We start from the raw sequence: 24,946 nt of genomic DNA, 5'->3' as shown, positions 1-24,946 counted from the left end.
ATGGCCCTTAGGTGTGCACTCTGAAGAGTGTCCTGCACTGGATTCCAGAGTTTTCCCAGTTGAACTAAGCTGTGGTCACCTTTGGTTTGATCATGTACCCCTTATAGGCTGCTTTCCCCCAACCCATCCCATTTTCTCTCCTCCACTGGAACTTCCCCAGATCTTCTTCCAAATAAACTACTTGGACTCATCTCCTTGTGCCCACGGCTGCATCCAAGGAGCCCAAAGTAAGGCAGGTGATGACCGCATCAGCCATTTACCAGCACCTACTATGGCCCGCGCAACCCCAAGGGCTTGATATGAACTCATGGAGTCCCTGGTCACCCTGCAAGGAGGGATTCCCAATCACAGTTGACAGGTGAGGACACAGGACTTGCCTGGGAGCCCAAAGCAAGTAAACTGGAGTCCAGACTGGCTCTTTCCACCAAAACTGAGGCAACACTCTTAAAAGCAGGGACTGGAATGGGGTCTGTGCTGCCTCTACTTCCCCCACGCAAAGTCTATAAACAGGAGATGCTCAGTAAGCAGAGCCAGACAATAAACATCAAATCCCCAGTACAGCTAAATAAGTCTTTTTATGTAGATCACCGTGACAACAGGCTTAGGAGGTGACTACTATCAGTATCATCCTTATTTTATAGATAAGGACCCTGAGTGGGCAAAGGGACCTGCCCAAGGCCACGTGGCTGGTAATGGACAAAGCCCAAGTCTATCAACTGTCCACCGTAAGGATGGATGATGCAGGTGGACAAGTGAACCAAAGGAAAGAGGAGGGAAGATGTGAAGCCATCGCCTACCCTGCCGACAGCTGGGTGACAGCACAGTGTCCCATCTTGGAATGCATCTCTGTCACACACAGGGTAAATGGGTCTATTCCTTGTGAATTATCGGTTAGCCAGCAGCTCCATCCATCTGCTCATTAACACTATAAAAAAAATATCAAATGAGCCTTCTGATTCCCAGTCCCCAGAGGCCCAACTACATAACTTGGAAATGACTCTTTAGTAAGTCTGATCAAAGGCTGGTTGTTCAGTAATTAGAAATCATGGCCTCTTCCTCCGGGCTTAGGGCTCATAAACAACAGTTGGATGAGCTTTTTATTTGGGTCGGACCAAAAACCTAGGGGGATCCATTTCCTCCTAATTTATATCCATTTCAATGGGGGAGAGCAGCAGGAGGCTGAGTTTTTGCTCTGGAGACCCACTGGTGCCCTTGTCTGCAGCAGGCAAGAAGTGAGGGAAGAAGCACACACTGAAGTGAGCCCATGAGCGGCCCATGCTCTGAGATAGACAAATGCCAGATCTGAGCACCAGGGCCAGTCTGGGGCCCAGTGGGGAGTGGAATTTCTTGTTCTCTCATTGAGGTTCCCACAGCAGCAGCCACTGAGAAAGGGGAGTGTGGTCAGGGTTGAGCCTTGGAGACCATGGATGGGGCTAGCCATCCAAAGACCTCTCAGACAAAAGAGAGTGAATGGTAGAGAGGCTCAACTAGGTACCAAGTGGTTCCTTCATTGAACCATTCAATAAATATTTATTGAGGATCTACTAAGTGCCAGGCACAGGGATCAGATGATGACTAAAAAAATGATGCCTGCCCTTAAAGACGGTACAGGCCAGTGGGGGAAGATGGTCCATCCTGGGAGCAGGGTGGTGGTGGGGGGAGTAAAGCCCAGAGTCAGAGATGGTGTGGGTGCACCTGCTGAAGAGGAGCAGTGTGGGGGCAGAAGCCAGGTGGAGCTCTCCCTGAGAGCTGAGAACAGAGAAGTCTTCATCTTCCCAGAATTGCCAGTACTACGCTGCACATCTGGAAATGCAATTTGCCAATCCGGCTGTGGCCTCCAAACCCCGGCTGTGTCCCTGCCCTCAAGCTCTCAGGTACTGGAGGTTGGTGCCCAGGAACAGGAAGTCCTAGAAAAGACAAGACAGGACAGGATGGCAAAAGCATTCCTTACGCCAAAAAGATGCATCTCCAACATAAAGGGAGGCCCACGTTGGGGGAAGCACAAGCTCTTCCAGAAACCAGGTCAGAGCATAAATCGTGAATGTGCCTCCATCCCCAAGGTCTCCATAAAGCACAGCTTTTGCCAGCCACCTTCTCTAAGGTGGCAATTTATCTGTCATTTCCCAAGCTGCTGCTTCCTGGCAGGGCCCATAAATGTCCTTTGTGTCACCTAAATTTTCTCTCCTTCACAAATAACACAAAATTGCGCACCGCTGAAGTTTACTCTCCTAGCTCCTTGGAAGTTTCCATCATCCGAAGAGGCGGGAACTCTGAACTCAAGTCCATATCCAATCCTCTCCTACAGTGATCCAGCCCTTGTCTTTGGGGGTCAAACAAATGACCTCAACAGTCTAACGAGCATGATAGCTTATAATAAATCTTCTGATGTGCCCTGCTGAGGCCAGCTGCGTGAATTGTCAGTCCTTACTTCAAATAACCAGCTGTCTGACTCCTTGTAAACACTCAGCAGCAGGATGTTGAGCATCTCTGGACCAAAAGGACTTTGGATATTTTGTCTTCCAAATACAGCAGTTGGTCCATGTTTCCAGGTCCCTGACAACTCTGCTGCCCTTCACTGTCTTTAGTGGCTGTTACTTGCTGGATGTTGACGATGTACCAGACACAACGCAGCATCGCCCTTACTGCTCACAGGGCTACCCAACCCAGCCATCCCACCTTACAGATGCTATTCTAGAAAGATAACCTGAACCGTGGGCACAGACAGACCAGAAAATGCTTGGTCAGAACAGTGGAGAGAAGAGTGAAGATCAGATGTATTCCTTGGTATTAAAATAGTTCCATAAATTATGGTCTCTGATGGATACAACTGTATTAACATTGGAGAGGCAGGGATAGATTGCAACAAAATAGAAAAACAGCAAAGAAAGAAAACAGGCATAAGTATGACCAACACAACTATCTCCAACAAACAAACAAATGAGCACACAGTTTTAAAAATACCTAGAGAAAGCAAAAAGACTTTTTTTGTGTGGGAGGCAGCACACCAAAATTCAAACTGTGTGCCTGCTGGGGCAATGGGTTTATGAGGGGGAGCACATCAGACCTGTATGTCTGATAAAGCCTTTCCACTTAAGAATCTAGAAGAAATTTTCAAAACTTACAAATGGCTTTTAGAAGCTGGGCTGTTGCCATGGCAGTGTTTTCAGGATGAGCTGGTCTTGTGGTTTCCCCAGGTCACCCATCGTGGGGGTGTGGAAGGCAGTGTGGCACAAGCTGTGTCAAATGCCCCCTGCCTCCGTAGGGGGGCCACTTTTGAAGACCACATTGATGGCTGCATGGCACCTAGCCGTACCCGGGGCAACCCTCCCCTTTCTGAGCTGCAGGCCGGGTGGGGTCCCACCCACTGAACTATGGCCTCTGAACCTGAAAAACTAACCAACTCCCCTCCCCAAATCCTCAAAAGTCCACCTGAACCCACTGACCTTGTGGATCTCCAGAACAGGGTCATAGAGCCGAGTATCCTTGAGCAGAGGAAGGGGGAAGCCATCTGCCAACTTCTCTGGAGGTTGGGGCATAACATAGAGAGATTTGTTAATAAATGACAATCATAAATAAAGTAACAGAGGGACGCCTGGGTAGCTCAGCGGTTCAGCGTCTGCCTTCGGCTCAGGGTATGATCCCAGGTCTGGGGATCGAGTTCCGTGTCTGGCTTCCTGTGAGGAGCCTGCTTCTCCCTGTCTATGTCTCTGCCTCTTTCTCTGTGTCTCTCATGAAAAAATAAATAAAAACTTAAAAAAATATATAAAGTAATAGAAAAAACAAGTTTCCCTCTGCAGACTCTATACACAGTATGTTCCCATTTGACTATCATCAAAGATTATGAGGTAGATAAGATTATTAATTCCATTTTACCGATAAGAACATTGAGGCACGGGGTGGCCAAGTAACTTGTTCAAGGTCATAGAGGCAGAACTGAGATTTCAACTCAGGCAGGCTGCCACAGGAGGCTGAGCTCCCAGCCCTGCTGCTGTATGGGAGGAGTGGCAGGTATGGGGCGGCATACGATGCTCTCTGCCCTCCACCCCTGTCCTGCTTTCTCTTGCAGCCAAATGAAGCAGGGCCTTCTAGAAACAGCGTTTAGGGCTTTATGCTTTATTTTCTGACTAGGGAGTTGGCAATTGACTGGGAAACGTGAATTCAGAGGTGAGCTGCCCTGTGCCCTCTATATTAACTTGGTCCTCAGTCTTTTACCTGCCATTTCAGGGTATAGGGGGCACATTTCTGTGAGTCCTTACTTCTCTCTTAGGAAGAGCTTTTCTGTGCTCCAAAGAGCTCACTAGAGCCCTGGGCTTTGGGGCGGGGGGCGGTGTGTGGAATGAGACCACCTTCAAAGCGCCCTTCTCGCAGGCTGCTGAAGGTCAAGGAGGAGAAATGCCAAGGTCATTCAGCCTGCCGAAGAGCTCTGTTTGCCATCTCCAAGTCCAGCAACTTTTCCCTCAAAGGAGCACTGTCTTCCTTGACTTGGAAAAATCCCTAGTGATCCTTACCATTGACCTTGGGGTAGAGGGTGTGGAGAATGCCGTAGTTGAGTAGTGCCTCCAACAACTCCACCTGGCGGAGAACAGGAGAGATACACCGTGACCACGTGTGCCATTGTGCCCACCAACAAACTTCCACAAGGCGGACCTGGGATTGGGGGAAGGGCTAGTTTTGTATGTGCTGACACAGCAAACAAGACTGAAAAAACTCAAATTTTGAATAGATGCCTACTTCATGCTACTATTTAATGAGATAAAACTATTTTGAGACACACATTTGTGTGCAAGAGACAGAAACATTTGGAAGATTATACACCCAATTGTCTTTCCTCTAGGAAGAACATCAAGGTTTGGCTTAGCCTTGTCTTTATTTTTTATTTTTTTGCGATTTAATTTTTTTTCACAGCATGTTATCTTGAATTGCTTGTATAAGACATATTTTTTAAAAATTCTCGAAACAAAAATTATAAAACACCACTTTTAACACCATGTACCCAGTATAGGGCTCAGAGCATTATATATATATCTGATTCAGTTTTCACAATAACCACTTGAAGTTGGTATTACTGCCCCCACTTCACAGACAAGAAAACCGAGGCCACAGAATGAAAGTGACTTTTAGGACCAGCAGCAGGGGCAGAATTTGAACCCGGATTTATCTGATTCTATAGTTCTTGCTTTCTGCATTCTGTGTTCCGAAATCTGATAACTTTTTGTGAATCTTTACATGTGAGTGTTTTACCTCCGAGAACATTCTTACATGCCACACACAGATGCAATATTAGTGTGTCATCATTTACTTCCTCCTTCATTCCCTGAAAGGGGTCATCCTTTGGGGTCCCTGTGAGCAGCGTCTCTCCCCACAGGTTATGCATTTATTTCCAAGTTGTAAGTCCGTAAAGGAGGATCTGGGCAGCGCAAGGTAGGGGGAGGCTGGCCAGAGGGACCAGTGTTAGCAGGATGGTGAAAAGTAAGATACTTATTACAGGTAAGTTCTACCCATTTCCTCCTTACCTTCTCTCGTCAGAAATCTCTCCCTGATCACTTCTGCCCACACTGATCTTCCCACTATCTTTCTTATTTTAATATAGGGCCATCCATTTTGCCACTTGTCCCTCCTTGTGGAAATCACCTCTTGGTTCAGCCTACCCAGCACTTAATTCCTTCTTGTTTCAATAACAGAGTCCCTATTTTCCCCTGGGGGACCCTCCTTTCCGATCTCAGTCCATATGGCTTGGGACTGAACATCCTGGCTCCAAGAGTATAGGTGAAACCCATGTTTGTCCAATTTTTAACCACAGTGATTGACTAAAGAATGGCCACATGACTCAGATTAACCTAATGAGAGCTAGCACCTGGATTTTTAAAGAATTAAACTACAGGGGCACCTGAATGGCTCAATCGGTTAAGTGTCTGCCTTGGGTTCAGGTCATGATCTCGGGTTCATGGGTTGGAGCCCCACAATGGGCTCTCTGCTCAGTGGGGAGCCTGCTCTCCATCTCCCTCTGCAGCTCCCCCTGCTTGTGTTCTCTCAATCTCTCTGTCAAATAAATAATAAAATCTTAAAAAAAAAAAAAAAAGAATTAAACTACAAAATTTTCAGACTTTCCACCAGTGGGAAAAACCTATCAGAGAACGAAGCCAACACAGATGAAAGCAGAAGGGAGACTTGGGGAGAGATTCTTGATGCACTAATTTGAGCACCTAGATCCAGTTTTGCCTGAAACTTCTAGCCTTGGCTTTTTCCATTTTTTTTTTAGTTTTATGACCCTATAAATTCCTTCTGTTGGCTTAAGACACTTTTAGTTGGCTTTCTATTCTTGTAGTGAAAAGAATTCTGTTCAACAGACAATTTAATTATATCTTATCTTCTACTGGGATATAACGGTTGTTTGGCCCGATGTTTCAAGTCCTTGAGAACTTCTACACTTTTCTATGGCACAGAGTAGCTCTTCTCATTTTTCCATTTTCTCCTATAGGTGCCATAATATTGTTTAGTTAACACACTAAATTAGTTAATGCCTTAATCATTTCATAAATAAAAACAATAATAACTTACATTGAACACTCCAACTTTAGATTCTTTCAGTTCCACTCGTACCCTATAATGAATCAAAGAAGATTCAGAGATGGGGGCATTATGTCCATGGGAAACCTAAGCAATGTGGGGGTCCCCAGAAAGGAGGTACTGGCTTGAGAAGACACAGAGCTGAGGACAGGGTAGGGATGGGACTGGAAAAGATGGTTAAGAACTCAAATCAGTGATACAACCTTACTGGGAAGACTCACAAAGGGGTAGTGTGTGTCAGAAACTCAATATAGCTGATGTAGAAAATTTACAGATTGAGAAAAAGCAGTATTAGTAAATTCTTTAGAAATTTGGAAGTAATGGGGGATTAGGTGGAAAGGAAGTTTGTGGAGGCAGGACCAGTGGGGCAAAAGAATTGGGCCAATTGGGGTAAAATATAAGTTTCCTTCCCTAATGGCAGGGCCCTAACATTGAGAAGAAGATCTGCTCACATCCCTACGCCCAGCTGCAGAGAATTGGGTACAGTGTCCAGATGGAAGGAGCTCAGTTGAGTGCCTCCATGTGGGCAGGAGGCTGACTTACTTTCCTGGTTTCAGGAACCCAGTGATCTTGCTGGTGTTGAAGGTCAACGTGGCAGATATATTAGTAGCCTGGAAATTCCAGTAGAAGAAAACAGGTTTAAATGAGAAAGGTTGTCACATATAGGAAGGATACTATTTGGACCTGCTGTTTCCTTTAAACAAACAACTCAGTAAGTTAAAGCAGGAACTTATTCACTAGACTGCAGACTCCCCAAAGGCTCATCATAGGTACTCAATAAATGTTTGAACTTGGACTTGAACATTTTTTACTTGAAGTTGCTGACTGTGATAGTGATTGAACTTCGAATAGATTACCACGAGGTATAGAGTGCCTATCCCTGGAGATCTCTAAAGGGATTGTTTCAGGGCTAAGAGTCAATTCTAGTGGTGATAATAATAAAAATAATTTTGTTTTAATTTATATTTTGGGATATTTTGTTTTAATTTATAACATATAATAACAACAAATTTGATAACAACAATGACAAATCAAATTGCAGATATAGCATTTAGAAGCAATCATCCCTCCAGAAATTTGTCTTGTTGAATTTCAAACCCGAAACAAGAGAGTGAAGTTCTTCAACCAGTGAGCAGGAACCCAGAAGGACTCAGAATCCCTTCGCTCTTAGGGTACATTGAGAAAGGAGAGACACCACCCCCCTCAATATTTAATTCAGAGGGACTTTAACATAGGGACTTGGCTACACGAATTATGGAATTGCCAAGAAGCCAAAGAGAGTTAGAGGGGTGACTCAGGTACTAGCAGAGGCAGGAAGCTGCTTCCACCCCAGGACTGGAAGAGCAGAAGGAGGAATTGGGGTTATGGGAACCACCATGGAAGAGACACAGTCACTGCTTGAGTCTCTGTCCAGGACAAAGACAGAGGAAGAAATATTCTGTCTTCTTCCTTCTTCCTGCCCTCTATTCTCTTCACAGAGCTTTTCATTTGCTGATTTGGTTAGAAGTCAAAGTCCAAGGGAGCCTGGGAAATGTAGTCTTCAGGGGTCAGATATAGATGCAGAGCAAACAAGTCAAAGACCCCTACTATGCCTTCCTCTCAACAATAGCCCTTTCTCACTTAGTGGGAAACATATGCATTAAGCAAATAAACCTGCAGACAGCTACGTAAGTATCTTTATAATAAATGCTATGCAGAAAAATAATAGGGCGCTTTAAGAAAACAAAATGACAGGGGGCCTCAGGTGGTAAGAGGCAATCCAAAAAGTCCTCTCTGTGGAAGTGATATTTAAGTTGAGATCTGAAGGAAGGGGGAAGAGCATGCAGGAAAAGGGAACAGCATTTGCAAAGGCTCTGAACCTTACCACACTAAGCTGGAAGACAGGCTCCCTGCTGGAGCTGGGCAGGAGCACAAAGGCTTCAATCTCCATGAGGGGTGCCAAAGACAGATTCCCGGGGCTGAAGTTCAGGAATGGGGCTGAGGCCATTGTTCCCTGGAGTTCCAAGTTCATGTTGGGGTACAGTCGGGCTAACTGGGGGCAGAATGACGATACTATGTCAAGAGAAGGAAATATGCAGGTTTACCAAGGGAACCCCGAGGGAGTTGGATGAAGCTGAGAATGCTTTTTAATTGATTCTATTTTCACAAAATGCTTTGTTCCCTTTATCTCTTAATGGTGCAACTGGAGATCTTGCCCTGTCAGACATCCAGAGTCTGCACCATGTATTTCGTGACTGCATTGGGTTCTACCGGGCATGGGTAATGTAACCACAGTGGGCATCAGGTGGTCTCCAAGGTTTTGTCATTATAATGATCACTGCTATGTGTACCTTGGCTATTTGGGAGTGAGGGTGGGAGGATGGGGGATGTTCCTAGACATGGAACTGCTGAGTCAAAGGGCAGGGATATTTTTCAAGCCTTTTATGGGTATTATCAAACTGTCCTCCAAAAACATTGGGCCAAATGTGTCACACCCCTCCCTCCCTGAGCACGGGGTGAGAGCTATTGTAATTGGGTAACTGTACACGTGGAGACCAGACCCCAGCAATTTTGAAATAGGACACAACTAGATCCCACAGTTTCAAAAGTACTCACAAATTTCTGTTTAACTAGTATTTAACTTAGGGGCAAAACTGCTCCTTTTTAGGGGGAAGGATGACAGTCCCTGTGAGCTTTTTGTTGTTGTTGTTATGAAATGTGTAAACTTTACATCCTCTTGTAAAAGGGAGGCACTGAAAAGGTTGAAGAAGGTACAGAGCTTTATTTAGAAGGTGGGCTGAATTGCTTCTCTGCCAGGTTATTGCTGACATGAGCAGGAAGAGGGAGGGAGAGTATCTTCCTCTTTCTAGGACATAAAGGATATTGGAGCCAGGATGTGGCCACCAAGGGCCCTCCAAATCTAGTTCTGACAAATTGGCAGCAGGATGAACGGTTCTGGGGCTCAAGGGAGAGAAAGGGCCTATGAGGGCTACCTTATGGAAGGACACGACCCAGGCACTGCAGGACTCGAAGTTTAAAGTCTTTTCCCATTATAATTCTCTCCGCCATCCTCGGGCCTTCTACAAGCCATGTTCAACACGACCGCCTGTCTGAACTGTGTCTTGGGAGGACTGGGAAGGTGGGGGAGAGGACAAGTGGATTTCTGCGGGATTAAATGACGAGCTAAGCCCCGCGATGAGAGTTGCAAGGTTAGTCACTGCAACACTGCTGTAGCAACACCTGGCGACAACTCCAAGTCCTTCCTGGGAGACCCATTAAGCAAGCTATGGGGTAAGTCCATACAATGGCCGGCTGGGTGCCCAGGAAAACATGAGTATGGAAGCTCCTTTCTACCTCTGCAGAATGATCTCCTAGGACGGTAAGGCAAAAAAATAAGGTACAAATTGGTGTGTATAATATGTCTCTGTTTTGTATAAAAATGGAAAAGATTCACAGCGTTTGTTCTCATATACATAGAATATCCCCAGAAGAATGTAGACTCCGGATGGGAACTGGGTGGTTAGGGGCCAGGAGTGGACAGAAAATTTTCCACTCTAGGATCTCTTATGTCTTATGTGTTGAACCATGAGAATTTAGTATTGAGTCAAAAAATAAATTTTAAAGGACCAAGAACAGTGCCTGGTCCCTAGGGTGCCCTCTGCAATCATCTGATATTATTAATTAGGATGCATTTGGTGGGACATGTTAGCATTCTTTGGGATTCTCAGATATCGTTGATAAAAGACTGGGCAACCTGTGGTCCCAGGGACATGGGGCTCAGGTCTCTGTTGTTTGGGCTTTGGAGAGAAGGGGTCCTGAGGCCTGCAGAAGGAAATCCCTGCCCTCACTGGGGGCCTCACTGCCACATTCTGACTCTTGGTTAAACTGAGAATAGTACCGAGGATTTTATTTTTTGTTTTTTTGTAAAGATTTTATTTATTTATTCAAGAGACACACAGAGAGAGAGGCAGAGACACAGGCAGAGAGAGAAACGGGCTCCTTGCGGGGAGCCCAATGCAGGACTCGATCTCAGGACCCTGGATCTGGACCTGAGCCGAAGGCAGACACTCAACCACTGGGCAACCCAGGCATCCCTTGTATCATGGTTTTAAAGAGAAACCCCTAGAAGGCTAGTGGGTTTGGCCTGCATCTGCCTAGGCCTGAGAGAAGGCTTACCTTGGGGACTAAGGGGCGGAAGGACTTGGTGGTCAGACGAATGTTAGAGCCAGGGGGAACCTGCAGCAAAGAGATACAAAGTTTTATTTGGGTGCTCCCACTGCAGCTGAAGGTCTAAGAAAGATGGGGAGGTGAGGGGCAGGGATACCATACTACCTTGGTTACCATAGCAACAGTGAGATACCTGCCCTGCACTCAGCACAAGCAGCAGTTGCCAGAGTCCTGGCCACTCTCCTCGGGACATAGGTGACATGTGGGGCACACCCAGAGGGTCTGTGGTGGGGAGATTTGCAGTCATAAGGACCTAGGGATGGCTCCTGGCTTTGTTACTGTGTGGTCACAAGCCAGTCCCTTCACCTCTCTGAGGTTCAATGTCCTCATCTATAAAATGGGGATAATAGGAGCTCCCACTTCTCAGGTCATTGTGAGGGCTAAGTGGGACAGTGGGTACAAAGCACCTAGCACAAGGCCCAGCGCATAACTATTATAAAACACCGCTAGCATGATCCAATCCACTAAAAGAAAGGACTGCACCACAGGCGGGGTGGGTTATTCAAACACGATAATAGAAGTAAAAGGCCTGTGTGTGAGTGTGAGAAGTTACTGAGAAGACAAAAAGCCACTCCATCCACCCACAAGATGGCCCCTCAAATATTATTAGAGCCAGCTGATCAACCAAGTGGGACTGCACTGCATTTCCCTCATCATCCTGACATTGTTCACGAGTCCTCAGCTTTACAAAAGGCCACAAGAAATAATTTTCTGAAACCCAGAAGTATTAAAGAAACTTGAGAATTATTAAAGATGTGATCCACTATAAAATTTAATATTCCTTATACAAAGTCCCACTTGAAACACTTGTTTTAGAGGTAAATCCTAGGAAGCCTTTGTCTCTCCTTTCACCAGGAATCATGAAATCATGGACCTTTTTCACTTTGGCTATAAGGAAGGTCCCAAATAGATTTTTTATAAGTGCTTTCATAAGTGTGCTTTACTTTTAACTTGGTCTTAATTTCCTACTCAATAAAACTTTATGCATTTATTAGTGTATCTATTATCCTGCCTCACTTACTAATTTTTTAGAAGTTTTTAAAAAAAACTTCTACAAACCAACATGAGAGAAAATATTAATTAGAACAACAGGTCTAGAGGACAAAAGTAAAACACAGACAAGGAAGTCACAGTCTTTCATGGTTCTGAGGGAGAAAGGATTTTGGCTTGAACTTCCTGGCAACCAAAATGAAAAGGGAAATTGTGCTAATGTAGATATTTCCTTGTCTGAATCTTTTTTCTCAATAACTTCCTATTTAATTTATGTAAATGGGATGGAAAGGAAAGAAGGAAGAAGGACAGGTTACCCTGTCATTTGTGAGTGCTACTTTGCCACCATCCTCACTCACCATGTCATCTGTGATGGTGAAGTTCAGGTAACCTGTCTCATGATAAACCAAGCTGGCTGTGTTGAAGACATAATCAGAGATGGCGAAGTAGACCATTCGGTTGTGTTCCTCAGGAAGGCTCATGACAGGAGCCAGGAAGGTAACTGGGGAATAGTGATCACGGTTAAAGATTTCACCCTGGAGAGAGAAATAGGATGCATTTGAACTTTTCAAAGTCTACCCCAGGGCTAGACATCTGACCTGGGCAGTTGCTCATACAGCCTGATGAGGGGGCACTGGCAAGTCGTTGCCTAAAACTCTCCCATGAAAACTATTTTTCTTTGGATCAAAGGGTTGTGTATCCAGAATTTATAAATGAAAAACTCCCCGACTGTGGCAAATTAGCCCATTGTACGCTTTCTACCATCTAGCCCAGTTCTGATTGACCTCACCTGCATGGTAGTCAAGATGAGGAGGGGAAGAGGGTGAGTTTCAAGTCCCAAGAGTTGTAAGACACCTGTTGGGGCCCGGGCTCTTGAAACACTCCCCACCACTCCATGTTGCCCCATCCTCAAAACAGCTGGAACCACTTGGGAGATGAGGACAGATCTGAAGCCAGAGAGACAGGAGGCCCTAAGTAAGGGCTGCCCCTGAGGGTACGGTACACTGGGGCCGAACCCATCCAAGCCCCTGGTCTAGGACTCTCACCTTAAACATCACGTCCAGCATTTGGGCTGTTACCCGAGGGGCTTCCACTAAACTGTAATCAATGCCAGCGAAACTGTCGATCTGTGTTGTGACTGTGAACCAGGAGAGAGGAAGAATTAGGAGCCAGGTGATGGGGGCTCCGACTGAGCCACACTCTTCTGACTTTCATCAGGGCCCCCTGCCCCTCTGCCTCGAGACCTTCTACCCAGCCCAGCCCTGGAGCAAAGAGCTGCTTCTCCAAAGAGAGATGACATGGTTCTTCTGTCCCACTGGTGGGCTTGCGATGAACAGGTGGTATGCTCAGCTGGGGCCTGAGTGGGTTCCGGGTTCTCTCTCCCTCATACAGACACACACACACACACACACACACACACACACACACACACCTGAGGGCAGGAGGAGCCCAGCTCTGGTATCCCCTCCATACCTGGAACTTCATGCCAAAGAAGCCACAGAATGGGGAGAATTCTGTATATATATATATATATATAAAGATTTTATTTATTTAAGAGAGAGACAGAGACCGTGCAAGCAAGGGGAGAGGCAGAGGGAGACAGAGAAGCTGACTCTCCACTGAGCAGGGAGCTCAATGTGGGGCTCGATCCCAGAACCCTGGGATCATGATCTGAGTTGAAGGCAGACACTTAACCAACTGAGCCACTCAGGTGCCCCTTTATTTTTATTATTTTTATTATTTTTTAAAAGATTATTTATTTATTCATGAGACACAGAGAGAGAGAGAGAGGCAGAGACACAGGCAGAGGGAGAAGCAGACTCCTCGCAGGGAGCCCGACGCGGGACTCGATCCTGCGTCTCTAGGATCATACCCTGGGCTGAAGGCGGCGCTAAACCTCTGAGCCCCCTGGACTGCCCCCTTTATTTTTATATACAAAAGAAAATATCTAAGGGGTTATATCCCAAACAGAAGTTACCTCTTAGAAGAAAATCTGGGGGTGAAAAGGATACTTAAAGTTATTACTTTCTACATTTCTGTCCCATTTAAAGTTTTATAAGGTATGAATATGTGCATATATAAATTAATAGAGTATTCCAGAGATGGATGGAGTAGCCTACCCGGCAGAGTTTGGAGATAAGGCTGTAGATCAGAGGTCACCGATTTCTGGAGCATTTCACAAATCTGAAACACATGGGAGGAGAAAGCTTGAGTGGGTCCCCCTGGCTTTGGTCTGCCACTGTGCTAATTGCTTTAGTCACGGTCTTTCATACATCTGCCCATTGGTCGATTCTACAAAAACTAGATCAGTGCTTATCATGTGCCACGTGCCAGGAAACAGAAATGATCAAAACCATGCAGGCCCCCACGTGGACCTCAATAGGGTCCAACCGGACCTTTCCAAGTTCCCAGGGCTAGACATCTGAGCTAGCTAGTCAGCTTCCCAGCCTGGCGAGGGCACATGGGCTGGAGGCGCTGCCCGACATTCTACCTTGAGAGATACTTTCCTCTGGGAGGTGCTGGCTTCTCAGAATTTAGAATTGAAGAGCAGAACTAGATGGTCAGTAGAAATAGCCACACACACAGGTGTACTTAGTAGATACTTCTCAAATGTCATCCCTTAACAAGTTGGCTGGACTGATCAGTATTCCACGTTTCCCCTGATGCTCGTGTCCAGGAGGCCGCCACACGGTAGGCATGCACACTTCATGGTGGCCACTTGAGTGACATGCACCTCACGAAGAGGGAATGTGTGTTCCCAAACCTGTTTGCTATACTTGCTCTTGTAATCGTTCGAAATATTTATTATGTAAACCAAGATTACGACCGAGGGAAACTAAGTACTCTGGAGAGGTGAGCTGCTTAGAGAAAATACTGTTAGACATTCTTGGTGTGAACAAGCAAACGCTTAGGAGGGAAGAAATCATAAAAATCTAGAAGGATTCTTCACTGGGATTGCTTTGCAAATGTCTTTGAATTCTCATTGTGGTTAAAGCAATCTGAGCTGGAACGTGTAGCAGATCAATGTTTCATGCACGAAAGACAAAGTCCAGTGTCAATCAGGAGACTATTTTCAAAGAACAGTTCTGGGCCCTGTGTGAAAAGATAACAAATGGATTTGTATTTACTGTATCTTAAAATGTTTAGATTTATATGTAAATATTTCCTGTGTTCATGTGTGTATGTGACTCCCCACAGTACACAGTTGTTTTGACTAAGCAGCCACCACCTCTTGTGCAGATGGATCCACATATCTAAGGGGGGTGGGCTCCACCAGCGTGGGAGGTGACATTTTAAGGGCAGGTGGAAAGGTGAGCAGGCATAAATCAGGCACATGGGGGACATGGGGAAAGGTCTATGCTGGACGCTGGGCAGGCAAGAGGTGAAATCTTAACCTTCCTTTTGCAGCTGGCTCAGTTTTGGGAGGGTTTGTGGCCAAAAAGCAAAGAATGGAGGTGGTGACGGCTCAGTTTGATCAAGGGTTGTGGCCAAAAAGCAAAGAATGGAGGTGGTGACGGCTCAGTTTGATCAAGGGTTGTGGCCAAAAAGCAAAGAATGGAGGTGGTGACGGACAGTCACAGTTGATTTCACAGGAACCAGGAAACTGCTGGCCTCACTGGAGACTCTTCCCTTCTTGCTTTTCCCTGAGACAAAGGCCCATCAGATCTTTCTAAAACCTCCCTGAATGCCCCACCCCTAATGGGACCTGCATGATGGGGCAGGGAAGGCTCTTTGGCCCTCAGGCCTCCTAGAGAGGCAGGTTAAGGGTGTAGTAGGTGAATTGAACAAACTTAGGTTCAAATCCTGTCCAATCCTCCCACCCCCTACCAGCTGTGTGACTTTTGCAGAATCTCTCCCTGCTTTTGAGTTCTTACCTACAGGATACAAGGCCAAGTGCTTCCCAGAGATTGGGCTGGGAGAAACATGGGATGAGACAGTGAGTATATATGACCCAGAGAGCAAGCATACAGGGAGTGCTTATTCTTAGTCCTGGTGGTCAGATACTGCCAGTGGGGAATTTGAAAGGTCCTGTACCAGGCTCTTTGTTTTCCTAGATGTAGCAAATCTCCGAAGACCCATAAGGGTCAGGGATCAGGTGAGATCTCTACCTTTCCCAAGACACTCGCCCCTAGAAGACTTTTGGTACAAACTGCCTCACATTCTAGGAACTTCGAATGCTGACCTAGTGCCTCCCTAGCAAGGTGACCACTGGGCAAGTTACTCCACCTCTCAGAGCCTCCTAGGTCAAATGTGGGAAATGGCACTTTCTTCGAAGGTCATGATTAAGGTGGAGAGCTTGTTCAGTGGTTGAAAGCTTAGCACACTATTCCTGGCCAAACCACAGTCTCAATAAATAGCCGCCATTGTTATAGATAAGAATAGTTACACAATGATATATTCTGTATCACATTAATTATATTATTTAACCAAAGCGAAACGAATTGCATATATCAAAACCAATTGTAGTGTATTACTATTATTGTATAATAGTATTGCTAATCTTTATTTGAACCGTCATCAGCAGGGTAGTATAAATCCACACCGCTGTAGAATACTGTGTCCTACTGAGAAAGGCATGGCTACATGGAAATGAGGTGCTGAAGAAGGAAGTTGACATATTTCCCAAGCTCACCCAGACCCCAGGACCCCAGAATAAGAAAAGGAATAGAATGCAGTTTGCCACTCCTCATCCGTGGGGTCTTCTGCTATTCCCACTATTCCCACTTCAACCACCAGGGGCACTCAAAATGAGACTGGCTGTTGGACCCAGTGGAGACCATGCGCGCGCGTGTGTGTATGTGTGTGTGTGTGTGTGTGTGTCTGTGTCTATGTGTGTGTGTCTGTGTTCCTCTTTCCTCCTTCATGACTTTCTCCTTCCCAAGCACAATCATTGCTACATACGTACCTCCAGGTTCATGATACCTCAGAAATGGTATTTTGGAGGTGAAGTGAGTATTTGCTAACATGAAACCTCTGTTTTAGCCAAAGATTTTGAAATTTGGAGATTTCACATAGGTGGTTTGTTTTTTTTTTTTTTTTTTTTTTTTTTTTTTTAATGGGGAAAACTGACAGCCTGTGGCTGCCTTCTCCTCCTGGGCAGGTGCTCATGAGGTAGGAATCAGAGCTCTCACCTGGTTCTCACATTCCCCAAGTGTCCTGCCTGGTATCTGCAGGCATCTAAGTGCTGATTTCCTTTTTTGGCCTTGTGGAGTGCAGGGCATTGGGGGACAGTGAACAAAGTCAAGGAGAGGAAGAGGCAGGAGTCCCTGTTGGGTCCCTGCTGTGTGAACCACTGGCTGAACATCTAACCATTCTCTGCCTCCCTAAACATACTTAGAGTCCAGAGACCTACATTTTGCCCAGCTTGACCACATACTGGCTCCATGACCTCAGGGAAATGATTCATCTTCTCTGGGCCTTGGGCCTAAGTACGTCTGGGCCAGTCCTCCTGGCCATCCAGCGCCAAAATGAAGGCTTACACCTAGCTCTGGAGTGGCACAGCAGATGCCAGCAGTTTGGACATTCCTACCTTGCTCTCCAATACTCTGCAGAACTTAGACTCAATCTGGTTGTGGAAGAGATTCATCAGCCACCTGGAGAGAGAGGCACAGAGGACGGTCAGCTGTGTGCCTCTGAATGTGGGGACAGTGAGGCAGCAGAGAAAGCCAGACCTTGGCCTTTGGCCAGGCCGGTCCCCAAGGGAACTCTTCTCACCCCATCCTGGGACTCTGCTCTGTCTCAGAATCCTGGACAGGATAAAAATGCAGTGTCCCAGCTCCCAGCACACTCGCTGATTCAATGCATCTGGCATCCCAGCCCCCTGCTGCACCCAATCAGATTCAGTAGATTTAGGGAGAGGCTTGAGAATACAAATACTTCTAATCAAGGAAACTCGGACAAAAAGATATGTATCCGAGGACTTGTACATTGTTCACACACTCTTCTTCAGCCAAAAGCCCTTGTGTTTCTCTAATAGATTTCATTCACCTAATGGTGGTCCCCAGTGTATTCTGGCTCAAGTCTGCATCTGTTGATCTCAGCAGGGTCCCCCAAAGAATGACCTCCCAGTGCCTGTGATGTGCCCTTGCATTATACCTGGACATGTGTGCTTATCAGAGGCCAGGCCTTGGGTTGGATGGGGCTTGGGATGCACCCAGGGGTCCAGCTGGCCAGTGTGACTTACCCCAAATCTCCTGATATGTCCACCTCCACATCTTGAATGTGGCTGCTGCAGCTGGAGGCAGCGACGGTGGGCCTCCCAGAGGGCTCCCTGCCCAAGACAAGGTTCACTGAAATGGTGATACCCTTGACCTGCACATCAAAGGAACCCTGTAGTTTCCTGGAGGAGATGAGAAAAGCAATCATCAATTCCTAGACTAAGATCAGCCACCATTTAGGGAGAAAGATGAGCTCAATTCTTACCCCAACATAAGAGGAGCTAGAGCAAAATCTTAAATATGAAAATTACTATGAAGTAAAGATTTATTACAAATAAGACTATAAGAGATCAGGAAAAAAGCCTGGGTCTAGTTATTTGTGGGAGGGGGTGAGCAAAAGCCTTCCTAGGCAGGATCCAAGTCTCAGGAGCCTTAGAGGAAATGGCTGATAGACTTGCCAGCATAGAAAATTAAAATTCCAGTGAACAAAAAATGCCATATTCGAAGTAAAAAAAAAAAAGGCTTTGCATGGTGAGCCAGCCAAAAAGCTAATTTCCTTAATACCCAAAGAACAAGCTCATATGAATTAATAAGGAAAAGACGAAACAACTCAAAAGGAAAAAAAGGGTGATCAAAGATATCAAACAGGAAGTTCAGTTGCAAATAAGCATATGAAACATTATTAAAAATGAAAATACAATGATGCCAGTTTTCACCTGTCGTATGAAAGTTCTGAAGCTTGAGAAGGTGTGGGTAAACAGAAGTCCCAGGTGCTGCAGTGGGGAGAGCACCTCTGGAATACAGATTGCTGGGATCCATCCTAATGCATGTTTTTGTCCTAGGAATTTTACTTCTAAGACTTTACTCTGTGGCTCTTCCTGCCAAGATATATGCATGGGGCAGCTCATGGCAGCATCACGGGTCATAGCAAAAAGTGATGAACCACCCAACTCTCAACTAGTAAGGACAGATTCAGCAAGTTGTAGGCATCTGTGCTATGCAGCCTTTGAAAAGAATGAGGGTAGAGGCACCTGGGTGGCTCAATTGGTTAAGTGTCCAACTCTTGATTTTGGCTCAGGTCATGATCTCAGGGTCATGAGGTTGAGCCCTGCATTGGCTCCGTGCTAGATGTGGAGGAGCCTGCTTGGGATTCTCTCCCTCTCCCTCTGCCCCACACCTGCCCCTTTCAAAAAAAAAAAAAAAAGAACGAGGGTAAATATGGTCTATCTATACAATGAGATATTAATCATCCATAAAAAGGAATAAAGCACTGATGCATGCTATGATGTGGATGAACCGCAAAAATATTATGCTAAATGAAAGAACCTAGACACAAAATGTCATATATTGTATGATTCCATTTGTATGAAATGTCCCAGATAGGCAAATTCATAGAGAACTAATGCAGATTGGGGCTTGCCCAGGGCTGAGGGAGGAGGCGGTGGGCAGTGATCTCCTGGGAAGATGAAAACATTCTGGAGCTAGAGGGAGGTGGTGGTTGCACATCATTGTGAATGTACTAAATGCCACTGAATTGTTCACTTTAAAATGACTAATTTTGGGGCACCTTGGTGGCTCAGTGGTTGAGTGTCTGCCTTCGGCTCAGGTCATGATCCCAGGGTCCTGGGATCGAATCCTGTACTGGGCTTCCCACAGGAGACTGCTTCTCCCTCTGCCTATGTCTCTGCCTCTGTTTCTCTGTATTTCATGAATAAATGAAATCTTTTTTTTTTGAAATCTTTTAAAATATAAATAAAATGGCTAATTTTACATTACATGGATTTTGCATTATGTGAATTTCATCTCAATGAAAATATTACATTAAAAAATATAAAAAAAAGAATGAGGTAGATTTTCAAACGCTCATACAAAAAGATCTTTGAGATACTTAGCTGAAAAAAACTCAGGACAGAGAGCATAGTTTGCTTGTTTTCCTGGAGATCGAATGAATGTGCACTATGGTGACGTGTATCCTGCACATCTTTGTAAAGCAAAAGAAATAGAATGTGAATCCCATAGGCAATTAAAATATTTCTAGTAGCCACTTTCAAAAAGGCAAGAAGAAAGAGGTAAAATAAATTTTAATAATAAAAGAAAAAAATTAATTTTAATAGTATATGTTATCATTTCAACATAACAATATAAAAATCACTAATGATATTTCTTCTGGGTTTTTTTTTGTACCTAATCTTCAAATCTCATGTTTCACCCTTATAGCAGATCTCGATTTGTACCAGCCATTTTTCAGGTACTCAGTGAAAACACATAGCTAGTAGCTACTCTATCGGACAGTGCAGGTCTAAAGTGTCAATACAGTCAGGTTGCCCAGAAAAGACTGGTCAACCCTTCTGTGATGGACTAAATTGTTTGTCCCCACCTCAAATTCACATGTTGAAGGCCTAAACCCCAATACCTCAGAATGTGACTACATTTGCGACGCAGTCTTTAAAGAGATGATGCCATTAAAATGAGGCCATTAAGGGGCCACCTGGCTGGCTCATCAGTGGAGCCAGAATTGATCTCAGGGTTGTGAGTTTGAGCTCCACATTGGATGTAGAGATTAAATAAATAAACTTGAAAAAAAAATGAGGCCATTAGGGTGGGCCAGAATCTAATCTGACCCTTATAAGAAGAGGACACAGAGTGCATGCACACAGAGGGACAACCATGTGAGGACATAGCGAGAAGGCCGCCATCTGCAAGTCAAAGAGAGAGACCTCAGAAGAAACTAGGCCTGCTGATACCCTGATCTTGGACTTCAAGCTTCCAGAATTTTATTTTATTTTTTATTTTATTTTTTTTTTGCTTCCAGAATTTTAAATCACCTAGTGACATTTTATTATGGCAGCCCGAGCAGACTAACCCATCTTCCATCCATGGACCCTGGAGATCAGAGAACAGTTCAAGGTGCTAGAGAGTTCGTGCTTCTGGGGGCCACCCTTGACCAAGGGCCAACTGGAAGAAGGGGCCATAATGGCTGAGTTGGGGTAACTCAGAGGTGTGCTCTGCCTGCATGGTCTCCAGAGGTGCCCAGGAGGACAGAGCTCCAATCAACTGCCAAGCTGACGTCCTTCCGTCCCTGCCTCCCTTCTCCCCCGCCCCACCCCATGGACATTTCCTGAGGTCATTTCCCAGGTAAAATACTTATATTTGAATTCTTGTCTTGGGACCTGCTGCTGGGGAAAGCAAACTAAAAAGATACAGGATTCTCTCATTTAACCACAACCCCATCAGGGAAGCATGAGAAGGGAAGAGACTCAACCAAGAGCCAGGACTCAGACCCCTGTAGGCTCCTTCCATCCACCATGTGGCTTCTCTGATGAGCTAGGACCCAAGAAGGATGGGCCCAGGGCCCGAGAGCCTGGGAGCAGAGTCCACTTACACGAATGCTTTGCGTGCCTTCCACTCCCCCTGGACTCTGATGAAGGAGTCAGAGATGGTGAGGCTCAGGCCCTGGCTGGGGAGCGGCGTCAGAGCAGAACCACGCAGCTCACAGCTGTGGACACTCAGGCTGAGGAGAGAGACACAGTGTGGACAGCATTAACCCCAGCTCCGAGCCCCGCCACCCCCACTCCCTCCCCGGGGGACTGGGCTGAGCAGACTGGGGACCTGTCTGCTCCAGGCAGGTGTGTGCTCTGTGCTGAATCATGTGGCCATGCTAAGCACGTGGCATCCGTTATGTCACCTAGGCCTCTCAGAGGGGTCAGCACCATTCTTGTTCCCTTTTTACAGACGGGGAAATAGAACCACTTGGAAGAGATGCATTTGGCCAAAAGTCACACAGTCAGGATCTGAGCCCAGGAATCTCATGATCGTGGGTGGGATCCAGAATAGAGGACATCGACACACTCCTCTGGGTTGGCAGCTCCTTCTTGGAGCCATCCTCTCCCTTGACAGATCCAGGTAGGGGGATCAGATTCAGGGAAGGCTGAGGCCAGCCTCAGGAAAAGACACAAAGTGCTGGGAGAAGCAAACCAAGACAACACATATTGGGAAAACAGTGGTCAAGTTCCATTTTATATGCCCAGCACATCGTAGTAGGTGCTCAATAAATGTTTGCTGATGGACTGAAGAAAAGAAAGAATGAGTGGAGCCATCGATGGGAGTGGGCAGGGAAGGGGTGATGAGCTGTGACTCAATTGCTCTTCTCCGTCACCCATTTCTTCACAAGTGTTTTATGCCTTTTTATTCCCCTGGCATCAGCTGCTCATGTCTTGTGATCCTTTGAAGACTCAGCTCAAATGCCACTGTCTCTGGGAAGCCTTCCTTGACTCCCCTGGGTGGACACACCTCAGCTCTAACAGTTGGGCTAATGTATTTAAAGTTTAAGGTCTATGTCCCCTTCCAGACTACATGCAGGGGCCAGATCGAAGGCTGGAGTATCACAGAGTCATCCCCGTGTTACAGATAAGGAAACCGAAGCTCAGGTCACACAGCTAGTAGGTCTTCACTGATATTTGTTGGATGAGTGAGTGAATGGGGGGAACCTAACTCCCCCCCCTCCCGGACTTCCCTCTGAACGCTGTGAGGAACTCTCCCTACTGCTGGCCCAGGGAGGTCCTGGGGCTCTCCCTCCCCTCCCTCCACATCCCCACCCCTCCTCCCAGCCACCTCAGGGCCCCACCTGTGGAAGTCATAGTGCCCACGGCCAATGGGCTTGATCTTGAAGTCCCCGGCGAAGTCGGGCAGCGTGATGCTGAGCAGTTTTTTCTGCAGGGCCACCAACCCCTCCTTGGCCACTGTGGATAGGAAAAAGCTGCAAGTCAGCCTGTCCTGCCTGCCTGCCTGCCTCACCTCTAAACCCTTCGGTGGCTCCCACCTGCTCCAGGGAGAAAGGCTGACTTGCTTACACACATTAATGACAGTTACAGAATATCGAGCCCCTGCTGTGTACCAAGTGACAGGAGAAATAGGAGCATCCCTCCATTTCACGGGGTGCCATTATGTTGATGCCCAGGTTATGGGTGAGGAAACAGTGTCTTTGTCAGCAACCCCACGAGGGCAGGAGTGCTGCGTGCGTGGTGGGTGGTCCTCTGTCCTGCCCTTCCCCGCATCTAGCCCGTGCGGAAGACACTGTGAGGCCTAGAACCCCCGCACCGGCATCTTTCTAGCTGGGTGACCTTGAGCAAGGCTTCAGCTTCACGTTCTCCACGGCAATGGCAACAGAGCTTTGTTTTCTGGGCTGGCATGAAAATGAAAAGATATCATTGCAGGGCAAAAAGGGGGTTCGGAGGATAACGGGCGCGCCTAGCTTGGTGCGCGGCACAGAGCAGGCACTCAGTAGATGCCTGCGACAGCAGGGTTTATACTATGACAAATATGGAAAGGACCAAAATGTCCAACTCTAGCCAATCAGCTAAGTAAACATGGTACAATCGTCAGTCACACAGGGGAAAGGAACCAAAGGCACATTTTGCCTGATGTAGGATTTCAATATAAACAGTGCTTATTAGCACCCTTTGTTCTGATATGCGAGGGATCCGGGATTCTGCAAGGGACGCGTGTAAACGCAGAAGGCCGGGGCCTCCCTTCTTTCCAGCTGGCACTCCTCCCTCCAGTGAAGGCACGTGCCAGTCCTTCTGCCCGAATGCTACCGCTCGTGCCTGGCCAGGTGCCACTCACCTTTGTGCCTCCCCTAACCTCCTCCAAGAAGCCTTCCCTGATTTCATTTCCTTGGCTCCCAACAACCCTGCCTGGGGAAGTGTTACAATTTAACAGATTAAATGTTATCAAATTAAATGTTATCATTTAACAGTCCCCCATTTAACAGATGAGGCAGCTGAGGCGCTGGTTCAGTTACTGTGGGGGGTGGTGTATATACACCTCGGCTCCCTACGGATGGATGAATCCTGATGCTTTGTTTCAGCATCGTTTTCAAAAAGTCGTCCTGCTTTTGCTCGATTTAAAATCGAGATATAACATACACGAGAGACACTACCAGGTAATATTTAAAGGTTTAAGTACCCAGGTAGCCACCTCTCAGAGTCAGATGTTGCATATTCCTAGCACCCCTGCAGGCTCCTTCCTGCCCCCCACTCTCACCCCCCAGGTCATTGCCTTCCTCTGGAGGTCACGACCATTCCATTATCATGATTTAAGACATGTTTTCAAGCTTGACTAAGAACCTAAGAACTTTCCAGTGGAGTTGGGCCAGTCACTGGGTAGTGGCTGGGTTAATGACATCTGGTTGCCCTCCCTCTCTCCTCTCACCTTCCCACTCCACTACACCATGTCCTGGAATCTGCCCCTCAATCAACTGTTTGCTCCAAATTCTTATCCCTGTTGGCTAGTGAGGGACCCCGCCCAGACAAGCACCATGCCCAAGTAGCACAGTGGGTGGGTGACCCGGCCAGACTGGGAGCCAGGGCCGCCAGACTGGGAGCCAGGGCCACCGGACTGAGGGAGAGCTCCCCATTGGTGTCCCCCACAGTATGCAGAGCAGTCTGGCGCCCAGCAGGTCGGCCAAGTCCAGCCAACAGCCACAGCTTCTTACCATACTCGAGGCCCTTGTCAGTGATCCTGACAACCAGGCCGGGGTTGGTACCCAGGGCCCCAGGGATGGATGTGAGCAGGAATCTCAGCAGTAGAGAGGACAGGACCCCAGCCAAAACCTTCATCCTGGATTCCCAGTGGAGTGACCCAGGCTGGGCCCCGCTCCCTTAAGTAGCAAGGGGGCTGGAGCTGGAGTGGCTCCTGAAGGGGGGCGGTTCCTGGGATCTGGTTCATTGCATCGGGAATGGGAGGCACAGAGACTGGAACTTGCTTGCGACACAGCTGGGGTCATGGGTTGTACTTAGAAACCAGTTACTGCTACACCAGGTCAGAGGGTGGGTTGGCCTGGCCCCAGGTGACAACCTCTGTTTTCCTTCCCGCAAAAAGGCCCCATGTTCATTGCTAGGAAGACTCGGTGTTACAGACTAGGAAACCGAGGCTCAGAGAAGCCGTGTCACTCCCTCTGGCAAGTGGCAGAGCTGGGAGTCAAAGCCAGGTCTGGTGCCAGTCAGATTCTTTTCTCTTTTTTAAAC

At 46.7% G+C, this 24,946-nt stretch overlaps 1 protein-coding gene across 1 annotated transcript; it reads right to left on the bottom strand.

Annotated features, from left to right (window-relative positions):
* Positions 1-1,502: 1,502 nt before the first annotated feature.
* Positions 1,503-24,573, bottom strand: LBP (lipopolysaccharide binding protein). The gene is made up of 15 exons (XM_072801002.1): positions 24,415-24,573; positions 22,546-22,660; positions 21,304-21,432; positions 17,948-18,103; positions 17,294-17,357; positions 13,884-13,947; positions 12,810-12,901; positions 12,123-12,299; positions 10,723-10,782; positions 8,432-8,599; positions 7,111-7,178; positions 6,559-6,601; positions 4,509-4,572; positions 3,444-3,520; positions 1,503-1,907 (listed from the first exon to the last, which is right to left on the bottom strand). Exons 1-15 carry the CDS (start codon positions 24,536-24,538, stop codon positions 1,863-1,865), a joined length of 1,446 nt encoding a protein of 481 aa, XP_072657103.1. The 5' UTR covers positions 24,539-24,573; the 3' UTR covers positions 1,503-1,862.
* Positions 24,574-24,946: the final 373 nt, after the last annotated feature.

This window comes from Canis lupus, chromosome 26, assembly GCF_048164855.1.
Source record: "Canis lupus baileyi chromosome 26, mCanLup2.hap1, whole genome shotgun sequence".
Taxonomy (NCBI): domain Eukaryota; kingdom Metazoa; phylum Chordata; class Mammalia; order Carnivora; family Canidae; genus Canis; species Canis lupus.
The sequence above is the reverse complement of the archived record's forward strand: the minus strand, read 5'-3'. Positions and strand labels throughout refer to the sequence as shown.

Excerpts from the sequence above, each read along its gene's own strand:
- LBP (XM_072801002.1), bottom strand. The coding sequence starts at position 24,538 with ATGAAGGTTTTGGCTGGGGTCCTGTCCTCTCTACTGCTGAGATTCCTG. Across the intron at positions 12,902-13,883 it reads TTATCTCCAAACTCTGCCGG|TCACAACACAGATCGACAGT; the intron begins GTAGGCTACTCC and ends CCTGGTTCACAG. Across the intron at positions 4,573-6,558 it reads CTAAAGTTGGAGTGTTCAAT|GTGGAGTTGTTGGAGGCACT; the intron begins GTAAGTTATTAT and ends GTTCTCCGCCAG.